This window comes from Pygocentrus nattereri, chromosome 9 (genome assembly GCF_015220715.1).
Source record: "Pygocentrus nattereri isolate fPygNat1 chromosome 9, fPygNat1.pri, whole genome shotgun sequence".
NCBI lineage: Eukaryota > Metazoa > Chordata > Actinopteri > Characiformes > Serrasalmidae > Pygocentrus > Pygocentrus nattereri.
The window spans coordinates 24,172,923-24,192,310 of NC_051219.1; the positions used below are offsets into that span (position 1 = coordinate 24,172,923).

General features: G+C 38.7%; 1 protein-coding gene across 1 annotated transcript in view; it reads left to right on the forward strand.

Annotated features, from left to right (window-relative positions):
* cdh26.1 (cadherin 26, tandem duplicate 1) overlaps nt 1-19,388 on the forward strand; it is a 42,857-nt gene that overhangs the window by 5,483 nt on the left and 17,986 nt on the right. Inside the window, exons 2-11 of the mRNA XM_017715581.2 lie at nt 2,998-3,060; nt 3,548-3,643; nt 6,068-6,223; nt 6,593-6,740; nt 8,345-8,532; nt 10,079-10,207; nt 10,817-11,002; nt 14,821-15,101; nt 15,298-15,440; nt 17,044-17,274. Of these exons, the coding sequence (XP_017571070.1) occupies nt 2,998-3,060; nt 3,548-3,643; nt 6,068-6,223; nt 6,593-6,740; nt 8,345-8,532; nt 10,079-10,207; nt 10,817-11,002; nt 14,821-15,101; nt 15,298-15,440; nt 17,044-17,274 (1,621 nt within the window). The remainder of the gene's footprint in view (nt 1-2,997; nt 3,061-3,547; nt 3,644-6,067; nt 6,224-6,592; nt 6,741-8,344; nt 8,533-10,078; nt 10,208-10,816; nt 11,003-14,820; nt 15,102-15,297; nt 15,441-17,043; nt 17,275-19,388) is intronic.

Sequence of the window (19,388 nt, forward strand, 5' to 3'; positions counted from 1 at the left end):
CCACAGAGACACACTGCTACACATTTTCATACACAATTACTCTTTACTTCCGGAATTAAACATATTAGAGAAAAAATACACATAAAATGTGGTCTGTGCAAAAAGTATGGTGCATTTTATACTGTTTTTTTTAGCAAATAACCAGTAATTAAATAAGTGTATTGCAATGTGCAGAAGTGTGTCTCTGAGGACGTATTAAAGTATTTACAATTTGAACATCAACGACAACTTTTGCACACAACTGTATGCCTTAATTACCTACCAACCTCATCTCCTTCTTGCCCTCCTTCCCTTCTCTACCCCGCTATTACCCTTTGGCCTCCTTTAAGGCCTAACTATGTTTGTTCTATGTACTTCATTATTTGTAAGTTGCTTTGGATAAAAGCGTCTGCTAAATGTAATGTAATGTAATGTAATTGTTGAACAGACTATTTGTTAAGATTTACTGCAGATTTCACAATGATTTAATAGAATTTGATTATTTTGGTGAAATTCAGAATTATTTTTAAAACACTGAATAAACAAGTTTGACTGGTATAGTTATAAGTATTCTTATAAATAAAGTGCATCTTAAAAATGTTTTTCCAGGTGAAAAGTACATATTTGTACTTTTTCATAACCTAATGTTTTAAAACTGAGCATTAATATAAAAAGCCTGGAGATGCCAGGGTGCGTGTATTCAATACAACTACAAATATCATTTCAGTGGATTATGGAACAATTATCTTCCCTGAGAGCCTGAAAATTTTATTCCAACCCATATCCTCCTAAGTTTCTTTTTAAATGTGTTCTTGAGAAAGTTACATAAATAAAGTCTACATCATATTCATGACGTGTTCTTAAAGCGCAGAACTATTCTCACCTTTGCTCCCTTGAGTGTGTAGAGATTCTGTTCTTACCTAAAAACAAATGCCAAATAAGAAAACACGTGAATGCCAGAATACTTCTAAAAACTGAAGAATGGATGGTGAATGAGGCCCGATGTAATTATTCAAAGTTTTAAACAGTAATAATTGAATATGGCCAGTTGTTAATTGGGAACACTGTGAGTTTTACTCACAGGGCATAAACCAAACAGAAAGTGCTAAATTAGCAGCTTTGCTATGTGTCAGAAACAATGTGTTCAAATGGACAGGTGACATTTTTACAGTCAACATTTTTGCCAAATTTGTCGGTTATGTTGAATAAACCTCGCAACGCATTCCACTCACTGGTTTTCTCTCAGACAGCGTTTACGACAGTGTTCAAAGTTTTTGAAGGTGTTTGTCTGAATGTAAGTGTCGCACAGTGCCTGTAACACCTCAGCCTGAGGGCTTGTGCAGGAGCTCATATATCAGCTGAACCGAGACTAGAGTTTAGTTTTCATCAGTGAGAGCAACCACCCAAAGAGTGTACATATCATACATGTCATATATATATATAGGTATACATATCAATAAATAAGTGTATATATCACATATACACATGACATATATAAAGCCAGTGAGTGCATATATCATGAGTATCATAATTAAAATCGTATATATCACACATACAGTCAATGAGGATACATATCATACATATCATATAAAGACAATTAGTGTATATATGTATATATATATATATATATATATATATATATAACAGATGACATAAACTGTGTTAACAGCGTTAAATTTGTGGTGTTAAATGTTTAAAAGTAAAAGAAGGCCATTTTAAAAAAAAGGTGTGTAAAACGATGTGTGTGTGTGTGTGTGTGTGTGTGTGTGTGTGTGTGTGTGTGTGTGTGTGTGTGTGTGTGTGAATTCTCTAACTGAAGGTTTGTTGGTATATAAATAATGACAGGTTTGTTCAAACCGCTTTTGAAATGACTTTGACTTTTCATGATGGTTCTGTCTGACCTAGTTTAATAATAGTAGTGTACTGTATTATACCCTAATATAATATGTTGTAATATAATACACTGTACTGTAATCACATTCATTTTATATATATATATATATCACATTCTAAAGAAAGTGAATACAGAAGTGAATACATTATGGAACATCATATATATATTATGTTATGTCATTATATTATACATTATGTTCCATAATCTATTCACTTCTGTATTCACTTTCTTTAGAATGTGCATAATTATATAAAAAACTAAAATATTGAAAGTTTGTGTGGGAGGGGACTTTTGAGATATGTTACCTTGAGGCAACAATGCATAACAATAGGAAGTTTTTTATTTACAAACTGGATTTTAATCAACGTATAGGAATGAAACTGAGTAACTGCAGAACTCACAGGCCTTTAAATATAAAAAAGTAATGAAAAACCAAACAGACCAGTTTTATTCCATGTTATTTTAAAAGTAACCATGTTACCACCATGTGACATTGTGAAATAATGTTTCAGTGTCTTGCCTATCAAATAATCACTTAAACTAATTAACAGTTAAAACATACTAAAAGAAGAAATATGTCACCTTCAAGTCAATGAAACTGCTCAGCATTTCTTAAAGTTGATATGACATGACAGAATTGAATGTTAAAGTGGAATAAGACTGAATAAGATATATAAAAAATCTAATTTAATAATAAATGACAACCACAGTGTTCTCTACACAAGTGATGAGTCTAATTGCTCAAACCTGTGTGTATGTTCACACTGTAAAAACCAGCTCTTCACAACAACCTAAAAATGATGTAGTAACAAGTACAACTGGTTTAAGTCAACCTAAAAAAAAACTTTAAATTAGTGATTCTTAAATAAAAGGTATAAATAAAACTAGATCATCTGCTTGTTGCTACATGAAGTATATTTCGTTCTGAATGAAGTTATATTAACTCTGGTAAAGATAAAATATGTGAGTGCTCTTAATATTCCAGGATAAAAGTCACTATTTTGATAGAATAAAATCTTACTTTACATTTACTTTACACTTGAGAGAACTGCTCTCTAGAATTCAACCCTTAATTTTTCATTCTCCACAATCACAAAATCAGTTCTTATATTATTTTTCCTCAGCTCTGGACAGAGACCACACAAAGTGACCTGAGGAACCTGGACAGGAACCTCACAGAGGAGCATGTATGTATTCAGAGCTTTAAAACATCAGGTGAACCTCAAAAGAAAGAAAAAAAATCTTTCTGCACAGAAAAAAAATCATTACTTCCTTCAATGAACCAATTTTTTAATACAGTGATTTCCTTCTTACTTCAGTATTATTGAAAATGCTTACTTATCATTTTCTGGTAAAAAAAAAACAAACTTTTTAGTCCTTACTTTTAAAGGATTTTTGTCACAAAAAGTCCAGTAGATGTCTCCCTCGCGACATCTCGCTCATGTGCAGCTGAATTTTTACATTTATGGAATTGTTCTGTTGAAAACATGAATTGCACAATGTTGAACCCTGACTCCAAGCGTGTTAATATTAGTGCCCATGAGCGTGTTTATATTTTCACAAGTACATCATATTTAAGGTTTTGATATAAAGCCTGTTTCCTACTTCAACAATTTCTCTACCTCAGATGAACTTAATCAACATTATCATTATGATTTTCATCTCCTCTGTAAGGAGCGTGTGCTGATTCGCACTAAGAGGAGGTGGGTTCTCTCTACAATTGAGCTGCAGGAGGAGGATCCTGGACCTTATCCCAAAGAGGCCACACAGGTAACTCACACAGTCACAGAGGAGGGATTACGAGCTGAGTCCTCATTCCACACTGACGTCTCACTGCACTTGCACCGGCAGAAGAAGCTAGAATTAGAAGTTTGGGCTGTATCAAAAAAAGTCTGAAAATACATAAGAAAAAAATGGAAATAAACAGATAAAACACTACATACTATTAGAATAAAAACAAATGAACCCAAATAGAGTAAAACATAAGGAGACTCCAGTTTATTCAGTATCTATTTGTAGCGATATTGATAGAAGAACACCAGTTATTTTGCTCTTTTCCTCAGTGAAGCTCCAACCACTGCTTGTATTTGTTCAATTACACCAACAGCAAAATGGACTTACCTTAATGATTGAACTTAATCAAGGATTATTAAGCTGATTTATCTTAATGAATTGAGTAACCTGGTTTAATGAAGGATTAACTTAATGAATTATTAATTAAAATGATATAATTAAGGACGTGAAGGATCGTTCATACTGATTTAACTTGGATGTGTGATTAAATTGATTTAATGTGAGGAAGATTTGATTAATCTGGTTTAATTAAGGATTGATTAAGCTGATTTAACTTAACCTCTTAACGTGGGGAAATGTGTCATAATTAATGTTTGCCAGTGTTTATGAATAATTATAGGGTCAATATAGACACCCAATATGTCATATGAAAGCTTAGAACCTCTGCTTGCCAGCTATCTAGCCAGTTTAGCTGTATTTCCTTTCAGAAAATAACCATTTTGGGCGAAATATACCTTGTTAGCAAAAGTTTTATTAAAAAATAAGCTTAATATTTTTTATATTTGCGGTTTTTATAAATCCATATTTGATCCAATGTGGGCATGTTATACATCGTTCAAACCGTCTGGCTCTCCGGATTACGACGCGATGATCCGTTTTACTATACGACGTAGGGTTTCCGAATTAGAGCCAAACGAGTGTGGCGTTTCAAACAGGAGATTTTTTTTTTGCGAAACCTCAGCAGCCGTGCGTAACGACCCCTGCCGGTCGGAGGAACACATTACAAAACGCCCACGTCATCGCTTACCTCTCCTTCTTGGCTTCAAAATGACACCACACCCGTGTATTTCCGGTAACGCGTTCGGTAGTAATCCGCTTTTTTGTGCAAAGAGTGCTTGAAAAAAACAGAAGGCAAAAATCTTTTATGTCTAATTTAAACCCAAATTAAAATATGATCTCCTTGTCCTATCGATTTCAAACGCGGTCGTAAAGCTGAGATTCTCCCCTTTCCAACGACACGTCACTCAAACCTGTCGACCAACCAGGTGCCACGTTAGGCGGACGCGCAACAGGGGAGGCGGGATATAACCCGGAAGATTAGCGTCAAGTGCGTTTTATTTGGCTTTTATAATACAGTTAAAATTGTTGTTATAACAAAATTTTGTCAAATAATGTAAAGAAATACACCATAGGATGTTGCCATCAAGAGTAGGTAATACATAAACACTTTTTTTCCTGCAAAAATTGTTAGAAAATTCGTTTTTTTTCAATTTGGAGAGGTTGTGGTCCTTTGGAGATTTCCAAAGGGACACTTGGAGAAATGTAACAGACATGTATGTACACTATCTACTCTAGACTGAATAACTTCTGATCAGTGAGGGTAATCAGTTTAAAATTTTACATGGTAAAAATTTGACCCCAAGGGGCAAAATATGGAACTGCAAAAACATTTCATGGACATGACCTCTTCAGTTTATGGTCCCTAAAATCTAAAACAAAAAAAGAAATTTTGAAAAGCGCCTTGTTTTTTTTCCTATTTTTACCATATTTTGGCCATTATAGTTTAATTTCAATAATTTCAAGTGTTTTCAATTAATTTTGTAAAGGCTTTTGAGTAATAATACTTCTTAAAATTGTCTCTGGATTATATAATATTTGAGTAAAAAGCATTAATATTTGGGTATGTCATTTCAGGCGAAAATTGGCAAAAATAGGCTTGGAGTTTAAGAGGTTAATCAAGGCTTATTAACTTGACTTACCTTAAGGAAGGATGGATTAACCTGATTTAGTAATCATAGATTGATAACTCAATGAAGCTTTGATTATACTGATTTAACTTAATGAAATTTTACTTAAATACACTTATTTAATGAAGTATGAGTTACACTGATTTAAAGAGGTATTGATTAACTAAATGAAGGATTGTTTATATTGCTCTAACTTAATAAAGGGTTGATTAAATTGGTTTCATGTGATGAAGGATGGCTCAAACGGATTTTATTTAGTGAAGGATTAATTAAACTTGTTTAATGAAGGACTGATCAACTTAATGAAGGATTGATTACACTGATTACGTTTAACAAAGGGTTAATTAACCTGCATTAAAGTAAGGAAGGATTGATTGTACTGATTTCAATAATAATAATAATACACATCTTTGTTCTCTCTCTGTTGGACCAGTTGTTCAATGATAAGAGCTCTATGCACAAGCTCCGGTTCAGTATCAGCGGTCAAGGCGTGAACGAAGACCCGAAGGGTGTGTTCACCATTGAACCCTTCACTGGTGCGGTCATTGTACACAAACCTATAGACCGAGAACTGTACCCTGTTTTCTTGGTGAGTCACTGCTTGAGGGTATTTCCCTTCAGATTGCTGACAGTACTGAAAAGAAGTGAACCTGAATAGCGAGCAGTTAGCATGATTCCTTTGCAAGCTAGTGGTTATTCACCTTCATTCATGATTAGCTTTGTTAGCATTTTCAAGGGAACTGCAAGTTTCATGGTAATGATTACATTGTTGAAGTGCAAGTCATTCATTTGAGAAGGTTCACATTCTTATCTCCTGGCATTAGAAATAGGTAACCCAATTTTTTTAGTTTTAAAATGTTAGATATTACCTTAAAGATATTTTAGACATGTCGTGCCTTCAGCTTTTGACTTTTTTAATATATTCTGGATCTCCTTGTGTCTCATTGTTAATGATCAGGTGGAGTTTGATGTTGCGGATCGAGAGAGCGGCTCAATTCTTGACAGAACTTTATCATTCAGTGTGGCCATAAAGGACATAAATGACAATGCACCTGAGTTTTTACCTGAGGTTCTACATACATCAATTCCAGAAAACACCCAAGAAGGTCAGAACCATGCACACTACAGACTCACAAACACCATTCACAAGGGAACATTCACACAAAGTAAGTAAATGATAGTATGATTCTATGATAAGTGGATAAACAAAAAATCAAACACTCAATAAAAAATTGAATAAATACACATTGCTGGAACTGGAAATGAGACATGAAGGTAAACATCAGTATATGATTACAGTAAATTGATTATTGATAACCTGTAAATATAAAATATTTACAAATTTAATCATTTAAATATTACACTGAAAAAGTGGCTCACCAGATCAACCTTTAAAAAACTTAATTCATGTGGTAACAAGCAATTGAACTAGTTTTATTCAACTTAAGAAACTACTTTGATTGAAAGAATCGTTCATAAAATGTATTTATTTAGGTTGAATAAAACAAAAAAAATTTACATACAATGTGTAAAGGGCATCAGGCGCTTTCAGATTCAGTGAAAAACTGAAAAAGAAATGAACAAAAATGAATATATGAGGTTTTCTTCCGACAGCATCGATATAATGCCTTACAAATGTATTGAGAAAGTATTATGAGTACAGAATTCAGAGGAACACAGACAACAATAACTTTTGTTAACGGCCAAGTACATAGCCTTGCAGTCTCCACGAGCAAACACTGGTAGCAAAATTGGCCCTTTTCAGTTCCAGCATGACTGAGCACCAGTGCACAATGCAAGCTTCATAAAGGCATGGCTGGATGAGTTTGGTGTAGAACAACTTGACCGGTCCCCACAGAGTCCTGACCTCAGCCCCATCAAACACCTTTGGGAAGAACTAGAACTGAGATTGTGAGCCAGGCCCTCTCATTTAACATCAGTGTCTGACTACACAAATGTTCTCCTGGATAAATAAACAAAAATTCCCACACACACACCAAAATCTTGTAGAAAGCTCCCCAGAAGAGTGGAAGCTGTTATAGGGGGGGCCAAAGTGGACCAACTCCATAATGATGCAATGGAATGTCATTACAAATGTGGGTGTAATGTGTAGGTGTCCCAATACTTTTGTCCATATAGTGTAACTCTTCTTTTACTCAACATGCTAACTTGGTACAGAATGAAAGTTTACAGTGTACACTTTATACACATTTTCTCCATCCATGTCACTGAGCTATAATTCATATAAAACCACAGCCTGCTTGTTGCTGCTGTAGCCACGTGTGTTGTGGCTGGTGAGTTGACATAATATATGCTAATACTGCATGTCTGGATTTGAGCCTAAACTCTGTAGCTTTACATTAAAAATCATGTATAGCTATTTGTAAAGCCTGCAACTCATGCAAATATTTTGCACTTATATCTTCATCACTTAAACTAATTTTTGGGAGTGTTTACTCAGCAGTTTTAGTACAGGTTAATACATTTTAAAATCCCAAAAAAAGAATGAAATATAAATATACAAATATATTTACAAAGATGGAAAAGATGAAAAGATGACACTGAAAAATGAAATTAAAGGCTCTTAGGACTGGAAATTAAATAAATGATGTCCCTAACTTTCCATATCAATAAAATAATTTGCTTTTTAATTAAATGCTTTTTATGTGCTTTTAGTCACATTAGCCTTGTTCTGTTCCTGCTGTAATAGGAGTGCTCCCAGTTTCACTGCAGGCTAAAGACAAAGACGAGAAGGGCAACGAGAACTCTCGCATCACCATGAGGGTGGTGTCTCAGGACCCGCCGTCACCAGTTATCACCCTCAAGCCTCTCAGTGCACGCGGTTCAGATGACAATGTCATCACACAGCTCATCTTCACTGGGTGCTTTGATTATGATGTAAGTGTCATAATTAACCCACAATAATACACAAAATCAGAACATCACTGTTGAGTTCTCCACAAATAAGGCTTCAGACTTTTCTAACTATTTATAACTTGAGAAACATATTCATATTCAAAGCTGAGAAATATGTTCATGCTTTTATTCTGTTGTATAAGCTTTAATACCCCCACATCATGACAGATGCTGGATTTTCAACAGACACTGGTAACAATCTGCATGGACCTTTTCTTCTTTGGCACAGAGATCATGACATCTTTAGTTTCCATAAACAACCTAAAGTTTGGTTCATCAGACCATAACACACATTTCTGCTCTGCATTAGTTAATTTCAGATGATCTTTAGACCAGAGAAGTCAGCAGTGTTTCTGGATGTTGTTGATATATGACTACCACTGTGCACAGTATAATCTTAAACTGCATTTGTGGATGCAGTGACAGTTTACTGACAATAGTTTGACAAAATATTCCCTCAATCTCAAAAACATGCCTGTTTTTATGCAGTGCATACTGAGGGGTCGAAAGTAACAGTTATAGTTTTTAGTCTTTTCCTTCATGTACCAACATTTCTCCAGATTCCCCAAATCCTTTGATGATATACTATAGTGGGTGAAATGCCTAAAACCCATGCCATTCTCTGCTGAGGAACATTATTTGTAAACTTTTTTGCTGTTCACTTTTGGCAAAGTGGTGAACCTCGATGGAAACTCACTTACAAAGCCCTCAGCCTTTCCTGGATGCTCCTTTACTCAAGTGCAATTGCATCACCTGTTTAAGATGTTTTTTGAACATTTCACAGTTTTTCTGTCCCAACTTTTTAGGAACATGTTGTGGGCATTCGTTTCAGAACGAACATATAATTACAAAGAAAAGGTACAATATTATGTATCTTTTCTTGTATCTATGTACTGCTTTCATTCAAAAGTATGTAGATGTATAAATCACTGCTTTCTGTTTTTATTTGCATTTTATCTACTATACTAACTTTTTTGGGACTGGGTTTGAATGTTATGTGTTACATTTTATCCAAAATGTTCAAATTTATCAAGGAAATGTTATATTGATGAGTTTTCTCTGTACAGCATGTGTTAACTTATTTTCAATTAGAAAATCAATAAAACATAATATAGAGTACAAACTTTTTCATTCTATTGCAAATACTAGCTAAAGCAACTGTAGCATGATAATGGCTGGTTGTCTTGAACTACACATCCAAGAAAAAACACTGATTAATTCATAGACTTAATAAAAACCTGCTTGAATTGGCTCCAGCTGGTTCAGAATGCAGCAGCCATTGTGATTAAAAAGAAAAATACTTTGAACTTACTCCAGTCTCCTTTAGTTTACACTGGCTTTCTGTTTAGTTTTGCATTTACTGCAAAGTCTTGCTGACATTTGAAGCTCTTTTCTTCATCTCATTAAGATGTTTCTTTGTAAATGATACAGATTTTGTAACTAAAGTGATAGAAATTTTATAGATGTTTTACACTTCCATATGCATAAACACCAACTTGCTAACACATTCCTGTTTTGTGTGCTTTAGAAAGCAAAGGCTTATAAACTGCTTGTGGAAGCCCAAGATCATGGAAACCCAGTGCTAACCTCTACTGCCACTGTTAATATAGACATCATTGACTCCAACACACATCAACCTGTATTCACTGCTACAAAGGTGAGTCTGTTTAAACTGCTCCGGTATTCACTCTGATTAGAGGAATAGCTAATGTGACTAACAGTTAATGTAACCAGTGGCCACCAAAGACTATTAAGTCCTGTGTGCAGTGCATCTTGGTAGCTTTTTTCATTTACTGTTAAGATATCTTTTTTAAATGAAGGGTAGCATAAGAGTTTTTACACTGCTTTATTAAAGTGCACATTTCTATGTAACATAAGGCAATTAATTAACTAACCAAATACTCAAAAAATAACTAACCACCAAAAAAACAACAAAAAAAACAAATTAAAGGTCTAAAATGGCCATTTTAATGGTATCAGTATGTTATAATAATTACAAACTATGTATCGTTTGCCAAAATTATCTATCTGTGTTACAACCACCTTTTATGGCACTGCCAAAAATCATAAATATTTACAGGATCTAACAGTGACCCTAACATTGAGCCTTGGGGCACTCCCTTTTTTCCTTTCTATCATCGTTTTACAATTGCTAATTTATTGCTGTATTAAATTGTATTATAGATCTAAAATGTCACAAATGCCAAAGTTTCCACACTGATTTTAAGTTTTATGACATAACAACTATCTTGACATGTTGGTGTAGTACAATGCTCAGGTTATGGAGATGGAAACCAACAAAGAGATTTTAAGGTTGTCTGTAGAAGACAAGGATACCCCCAACACCCAAGCATCTAAAGCTGTCTACAAGATCCTCAAAGGAAATGAGGACGGCAACTACAAGATTGAAACAGACCCGAAAACCAATGAAGGAGTGTTAACTGTCATCAAGGTACACTTTATTCATACTTCACATTAAATTATGTTACTTCTTATAGAAATCTTGAATCTTCAGTGACACTTCATTTAAAGGCTACCTAAACAGGCTTCATAACACATGCACAAAACAAAACATTTTAAAAAGTAAAAACTTTAGTATTTATCAACAGTGTATGTCAGTATTGATTAAATGCTTTATGAAGTAAATGGCATTGTATTGACATAAAGTATATTAATCTTTTGTTGATGTATAACATTGCTAAAAAGCAGCATTCCCAAGTAATGGAAATTATAAGGCAATTAAGTACCTCATACATTTGTTCTAAATGTTATTGTTGTCTAAGTAATGTTAATTTTCATGCATATTTTTCCAGTTTACATTAGAATAAAGCATGGGATTAGGAATGATGCCTTTTATAAATAAATATAAATATCAGCCATTTTAGTTTAAACTATAAAATGTAATTTACTTTACAAAGCTTATATAATCTAAGAATAGCTCAGCCGTTTTGCACTGAAGTTCCTGTAGTTACTAAATAATAAGCCATAATATGAGTATAGTATCCCCCTCCCATCGACCCACCACCAATGGGAGGGGCAGTAGTAGGGGTTCGGTGCGTTGTGGATCGGGCAGTGCCCAAAGGCGTGGGCCTTGGCGTTCTGATCCTCGGTTGCTGAAACTGGCTTTTGGAACTTGGAACGTTACCTCACTGGCGGGGAAGGAGCCTGAGTTGGTGCGCGAGGTTGAGAGATACCGGCTAGATATAGTCGGGCTCACCTCAACACACAGCTTGGGTTCTGGGTCCAATCTCCTTGAGAGGGGCTGGACTTTATTCTTTTCTGGAGTTGCCCATGGTGAGAGGCGGCGGGCAGGTGTGGGCTTTCTCATAGCCCCTCGACTCGGTGCCTGTATGTTGGGGTTTTCTCCGGTGGACGAGAGGGTAGCTTCCCTACGCCTTCGGGTTGGAGAACGGGTCCTGACTGTTGTCTGTGCTTATGCACCGAACAGCAGTTCAGAGTACCCAGCCTTCTTAGAGTCCATGGGAAGGGTGCTTGAAAGTGCTCCTCCGGGAGACTCTATTGTCCTACTGGGGGACTTCAACGCTCACGTGGGCAATGACAGTGAGACCTGGAGGGGTGTGATTGGGAGGAATGGCCTCTCTGATCTGAACCCGAGTGGTGTTCAGTTTTTGGACTTCTGCGCAAACCACAGTTTGTCCATCACGAACACCATGTTTGAACACAAGGATGTCCATAAGTGCACATGGCACCAGGACACCCTAGGCCGCAGTTCAATGATTGACTTTGTAGTCGTGTCGTCGGACTTGCGGCCATGTGTTTTGGACACTCGTGTAAAGAGAGGAGCTGAGCTGTCAACTGATCACCACCTGGTGGTGAGTTGGATCAGGTGGTGGGGGAAGATGCCGGTCAGACCAGGCAAGCCCAAACGCATAGTGAGGGTTTGCTGGGAACGTCTAGCAGAAGAACCTGTCAGATTGATCTTCAACTCACACCTCCGTCAGAACTTTGACCAGTTATCGGGGGAGGTGGGGGACATTGACTCAGAATGGGCCATGTTCCGTTCCTCCATTGCTGAAGCGGCTGACTGTAGCTGTGGCCGTAAGGTAGTTGGTGCCTGTCGGGGCGGTAATCCTCGAACCCGGTGTGGACACCCCAGGTGAGAGATGCCGTCAAGCTGAAGAAGGAGTCCTACCGGGCATGGTTGGCCTGTGGGACACCAGAGGCAGCTGGCAGGTATCGACAGGCCAAGCGATCTGCGGCTTCAGTTGTCGCCAAGGCAAAAACCCGTGTATGGGAGGAGTTTGGTGAGGCCTTGGAAACTGACTTTAAGTCGGCTCCGAAAAGATTCTGGCAAACTGTCAGGCGACTCAGAAGGGGAAAGCAGTGTGCCACTAGCACTGTATATAGTGGAGATGGTGTGCTGCTGACTTCGACTGAAGACGTCATTGGGCGGTGGAAGGAATACTTTGAGGACCTTCTCAATCCCACCGACACGTTCTCCAGTGAGGAGGCTGAGTCAGGGGACATGGGAATAGGCTTGTCCATTACTGAGGCCGAAGTCGCTAAGGTAGTTAAGAAGCTCCTTGGTGGCAAGGCTCCAGGGGTGGATGAGATCCGCCCTGAGTTCCTCAAGGCTCTGGATGTTGTGGGGCTGTCTTGGCTGACACGCCTTTTCAACATTGTGTGGACATCGGGGGCGGTGCCACTGGATTGGCAGACTGGGGTGGTGGTGCCTCTTTTTAAAAAAGGGGACCGGAGGGTGTGTTCCAAATACAGGGGAATCACACTCCTCAGCCTCCCTGGCAAGGTCTATGCAGGGGTACTGGAGAAGAGAGTCCGGCTTATAGTCGAACCTCGGATCAGGAGGAACAGTGCGGGTTCCGCCCTGGTCGTGGAACACTGGACCAACTCTTCACCCTCTCCAGGATTCTGGAGGGTTCATGGGGAGTTTGCCCAACCAGTCCACATGTGCTTTGTGGATCTGGAGAAGGCATTCGACTGTGTTCCCCGGGGTATTCTGTGGGAGGTGCTTCGGGCGTACGGGGTACATGGCTCTTTGCTACGAGCCATTCAGGCCCTGTACAAAGCTGGAGTTTGGTTCGCATAGCCGGCAGTAAGTCAGACTCGTTCCCAGTGAGAGTTGGACTCCGTCAGGGCTGCCCTTTGTCACCGATTCTATTCATAATTTTTATGGATAGAATTTCTAGGCGCAGTCAAGGGATGGAGGGTGTCCGGTTTGGTGACCTCAGGGTCACATCGCTGCTGTTTGCAGATGATGTGGTCCTATTGGGGACATCAGGCCGCGAACTTCAGCTTTCGCTGGATCGGTTTTGCAGCCGAGTGTGAAGCGGCTGGGATGAGAATCAGTACCTCTAAATCCGAGACCATGGTTCTCAGGCGGAAAAGGGTGGAGAGCCCTCTCTGGGTCGGGGATAGGCTCTTGCCTCAAGTGGAGGAGTTCAAGTATCTCGGGGTCTTGTTCACGAGTGATGGTACAAGGGAGCGGGAGATTGACAGGCGGATTGGTGCTGGGTCAGCAGTGATGCGGGCTCTTTACCGGTCTGTTGTGGTAAAGAAAGAGCTGAGCCATAAGGCAAGGCTCTCGATTTACCGGTCGATCTACGTTCCCACCCTCACCTATGGTCATGAGCTTTGGGTAATGACCGAAAGAATAAGATCGCGAATACAAGCGGCCGAAATGAGTTTCCTCCGCAGGGTGTCTGGACTCTCCCTTAGAGATAGGGTGAGAAGTTCAGTCATCCGGGAGGGACTCGGAGTAGAGCCGCTGCTTCTTCACGTCGAGAGGAGCCAGCTGAGGTGGTTCGGGCATCTGGTTAGGATGCCTCCTGGACGCCTCCCTCGGGAGGTGTCACAGGCGAGTCCACCTGGGAGGAGACCCCGGGGAAGACCCAGGACATGCTGGCGCGACTAGATCGCCCAGCTGGCCTGGGAGCGCCTCGGAATCCCCCTTGGAGAGCTGGCGGAAGTGGCTGGGGAAAGGTAGGTCTGGGCTTCATTGCTTAGGATGCTGCCCCCGCGACCCGAACCCCGGACAAGCGGAAGATAATGGATGGATGGATGGATGAGTATAGTATAGTATAAGCCTGAGATTTTAAAGGGTTAAATACATTATTCAATGCTTATGTATATCATATAGCTGTCTTGGTATTATGAGAATTGACACTTCAAAGGTAAGATAGATTTTAATATAAAATTTCAACTGCATCAGCTGTTTTGGTTGATGAAGGTGCTCAGAGTGCATAGCATTTTACTGTTTTTTTTGCGGAAATTGGTTTTCATTTTTTACAGGGGAAAGATTATGAGAGGACAACTCTTACTCAGTTGGAAATATCAGTGGAGAACGAGGAGCCATTGTTTCTATGCATTGATGGAAAGCCAGCATCTCCTGCCATGCGCGCTGCGAGAAAACTCAACACTACCAAGGTTGATGTCAAAGTCATTGATGTGAACGACCCACCAGTGTTTCAGCAGAAGATTCAGACAGTGTACAAGAAAGAGGAAGGGAACCCCGGAGAGGTGCTGTACGAACCTATCGTCAAAGATGTGGATTCAGACGCTGATAAAATCAGGCATGTATGAAACGTAGCTGGACTCCAACCAGCTGTACAGCAGTGCATGCAGTTGAATTCACCTCTGGGTGTGGCTCTGCAGTTGTATTGTTTTTATCCTCAGGCTGTCTCACTACAAGAATCTTAAAGTGCTTTAGATCTCACAGAGTTTAACGTTATGAGTCATCAGGATTGTTTGTTCGTTTGTGATTTCAAGGTATGAATTAGTCGACGACCCAGCCAAGTGGGTGAAGGTGGACCCCAAAACAGGCAAGGTCACCACAGTGATGAAAATGGACCGCGAGTCTCCATATGTAGTCAACGGCACCTATACAGTTGTGATCCGAGCAATAGACAATGGTACAACAACCACTTTCAAACAACCTTCATTCCTGTATGTATGTGTTATGTTGTGCAGATATTTCATAAAGAATTATTTCTGTAGTTCCTGCACTGAAGACACATCTACTAATTGAGGTGATTCCACACTAAACAAAATATTAAACACAGATAAGACTCTGAATGAGTTTTGCTAGGCCATTAAAATTATTTTTAAAGGTAGTTTTACAAAATTGAGAATGTGCGAGTCGTTAATTAGAATGATATTTCTTGTATGCTAGTGCAATTATCAAATCAAGGCCCCTATTCTTGGATGCAACATTTGCTACAAATCCATATGCATTGTAAACATGCAATAATTGTAAATTCACATTTGTCTGCGGACTAATCAAGTAAAATAATGGATATATTAGTGACAAAAAGAATCTGTAAATATTGTGTCTGTCAAATACACTATATGGAAAAAAGTATTGGGATACACCTCTTAATCACTGAATTCAGGTATGTCATTCAGTCTCATTGCCACAAGTGTATAAAATACACCAAGAACCTAGCCATGCAGTCTGACTTTACAAACAATTGTGAAAGAAAGGGTCATTCTAAAGAGCTCACTGAATTCTACTGTGGTTCTGTAATAGGATGCCACTGTTGCAACAAGTCAGTTCATGAAATTTCTTCCCTCTTATATATTCCACAATCAACCGTGAGTGGTATTATTGTAAAATGGATCCACAGCATCTCAGATATGAAGTGTTAGACCACATAAAATTACACAGCAGGTCGCCAAAAGTCACCAACGCTCTGCTGACTCAATAACTGTTCAAACCTTCTCTAGCATTAACACCAGCACAGAAACTGTGTGCTGGGAGCTTCATGGTGTAGATTTTTCAAGCACAATGCCAAGTGTCAGACAGAGTGGAATAAAGCAAGCCGTCACCAGACTCTGGAGCAGTGTAAACATATTCTGTGGAGTGACGAATCCGTATTCTGTAGAGTGACGAATCTATCTGACAGTGTGATGGATGAGTCTGGGTTTGGCAAATGCCAGGAGAACATTAACTGCCTGACTGCACTGTGCCAGCTGCAAAGTTTGGTGGAGGAGGGATAATGCTATGGGGTTGTTTTTCAGGGGTTGGCCCAGACCCCTTAATGTTTTAGCACATCAAGACATTTTGGACAACTGTATGCTTCCAGCTTGGTGGGAACAGTTTGGGGAAGACCCTTCTCTGTTTCAGCATGACTGAGCCCCACTGCAAACAGCAGGGTCCATAAAGGCATGACTGGGTGAGTTTGGTGTAGAAGAACTTGACTACCCCTCAGAGAGCCCTGACCTCAAACCGCATCGGGCACCAACTCCATATTAAATTTTATGGATTTAGAACGGGATGACATAAAAGCTCCTGTATGTATAATGTGTGGGTGTTCCAATATTTTTGTCCATACAGTGTATATCATACATACAGTCAAGGAATGTGTATATCATATGTTTCATATAAATAATCAGTGAGTGTAAACAAGGGATATGAAAATACATTTTAAAAATATTACTTTAAGTACATACTTGGGTGCTCAGTCCTCATATATTAAAATTCAGTCAGTTACTTTCTTCATCTTCATTCTGTAGGGGAGCCTCCTGCCACAGGCACAGGAACCTTGGTGATTCAACTGGGAGATCTAAATGATAACGCACCCTACCTGACCTCCAACAACTCGATCATGTGTGGAAATAAGACTCAAAGGGTGACAGTAAAGCCTGATGATGCTGACGCACCTCCATTTGCGGGACCCTTTTCCTTCTCTATTGCGAGTGAAGATAAGAAGCTGTTGAGCATGTGGAAGTTCAACCCAAGCACAGGTGATGTCAACATTATTTCAAAGACTCCGCCCCAACATTTTTGGTCTTTAAAAGATTCATGAATGTCCTCCAGAATTCTCTTCTCTGTCCTAATTTGAAAATTTGCATAAGTGCCTTCATTAGAGACCATAATTCATCACAAGATGAGAGCATTGCTGATGACAGCTTCTCTTATCTGATCATAGTCAAAGTAAAATAGTCAGGATGCCTAAGAGGATTTTAAAACCCCTGCCTGTTCATCTCACTATCATGTATCTACACTTTTTGTGGTGTTTTTACACTGTTTGACTTTTCTGTTGAGAATTTATACATTAACTTAGTTCTATGTTAGTTGCCTAACATTAACGCTCACATTTTTTTCCCCATAAAATTACTTTAGAGGTCCGTTGCACAATAAAGCACAAGAGAATTTTCTCCACCATGTCTACAAAGGTGACCATTCTGACTCATGAGAGAAGCTCAGAGCAACCTCAACCTGTGCTTTCAGAAGCACAGTCCAGCAGTTACAGTGCTGTGAATTTTTTTGCCCCCTTCTCTATTTCTTCTATTTTTGCATATTTGTCACAGTTGTTTTACATAATCAAACTACTTCTAATATTAGACAGAGATAACCCAACTAAACACAATATGCTGAATTTAAATGATAATATCATGTATTGACAGAAAAATGCTGTTCAGCCCTACCTAGCTATATTTGAAAAATTAATTTCCCCATAACTACTAAATTCAGCAGTTAATGAATATGGGGATTAGTTTCACTGCCACACCCAGATATAATTACTGCCAGACATGGTTAATCTAAACATCACTTAAATAGAACCTGTCTGCCAATGGGAAGCAGCTAAAAGGTCTCCAAAAGCAGCACATGTAACCTTCTTCTAAAGAGATTCACATACAGATGCAAAACAAAGTCGTTGAAATCTTCCACTCTGGAAAAGGTTGTAAAGTCATTGCTCTGGGACACCAGCAAACCACAGTGAGAACCATTATCCACAAATTGAGAAAACTTGGAAGAGCAATGAATCTTCTCTGTGAGTGGCCGGCCTATCAAAATTTCACCCATCGACAGTACATCAACAACTCATCCAGGAGGTCACAAAAGAAGACAGATGAACATCTAAAGAACTGCAGGCCTCACTTGCCTCAGTTAAAGTCAGTGTACATGATTCCACAATAAAAAAGACACTGGGCTAAAATGGCATCCATTGGAGAGCTGCAAGGCTCAAATCACTCCTGACCTAAAAGAACACAAAGGCTCATCTTGCTATTGCCAAGAAACATGTGCATGACTCCCAAGATGTTTGGGATTATATTCTGTGGACTGATGAGTCAAAGGTAAAACCTTTTGGAAGACATGGATTATATTACATCTGGCGTAAAGCTAACACTGCATTCCACCATAAGAACATCACACTAACAGTAAAACATGATGGTGGTAGTGTGATGGTCTGGGGCTGCTTTACATCTGCAGGACCTGGTTGACTTGGCATAACTGATCGATCCATGAATTTTGCTCTCTGTCAAAAATTCCTGAAGGAGATTGTCCATCTGTCAGTTTGTGACCTAAAGGTCATGCTAAGTTGGGTTATGCAGCAGGATAATGATCTGAAGCACACAAGTCCAATACTGAAATAATTCCAATACTGGACCCTATATGTCCTTGATCTACCCATCATAAGATAAAAGCCTGAGTTCTCCAATATTGTGAAATGTAATAAGTCTAAAACATGGCCATCAGGCAGTTTGTTCTCGATTTTGCACTTTCTATTCATCATTCAAAGAGCAGTTCAGAAGAACAAACAGGTCTATTTTTCTGCAGGGGTCTTCAAATGTGTATGGCTGCCTGGGAGACGCTACTGTTGATCAATTTGCATTCTGACATGCCAACACAATTATAAGCAGGAAGCAGCTTGGAATTTTTAAAGCAATTTTCTACTATGAAATTTTATTAAGTTGTGTAAATTTATTGCATATTACAGTGTTAAATGCTTGATAGGGGCATTAATGTCTGTGCTTAAAGTTGCAGAAAGGGAATGATCCTGCATTCTTTGATCAAATGAAGTGTCATTATGGTCAAATGAAGCCATTAAATTGATTTTACTGAATGAAGTGCA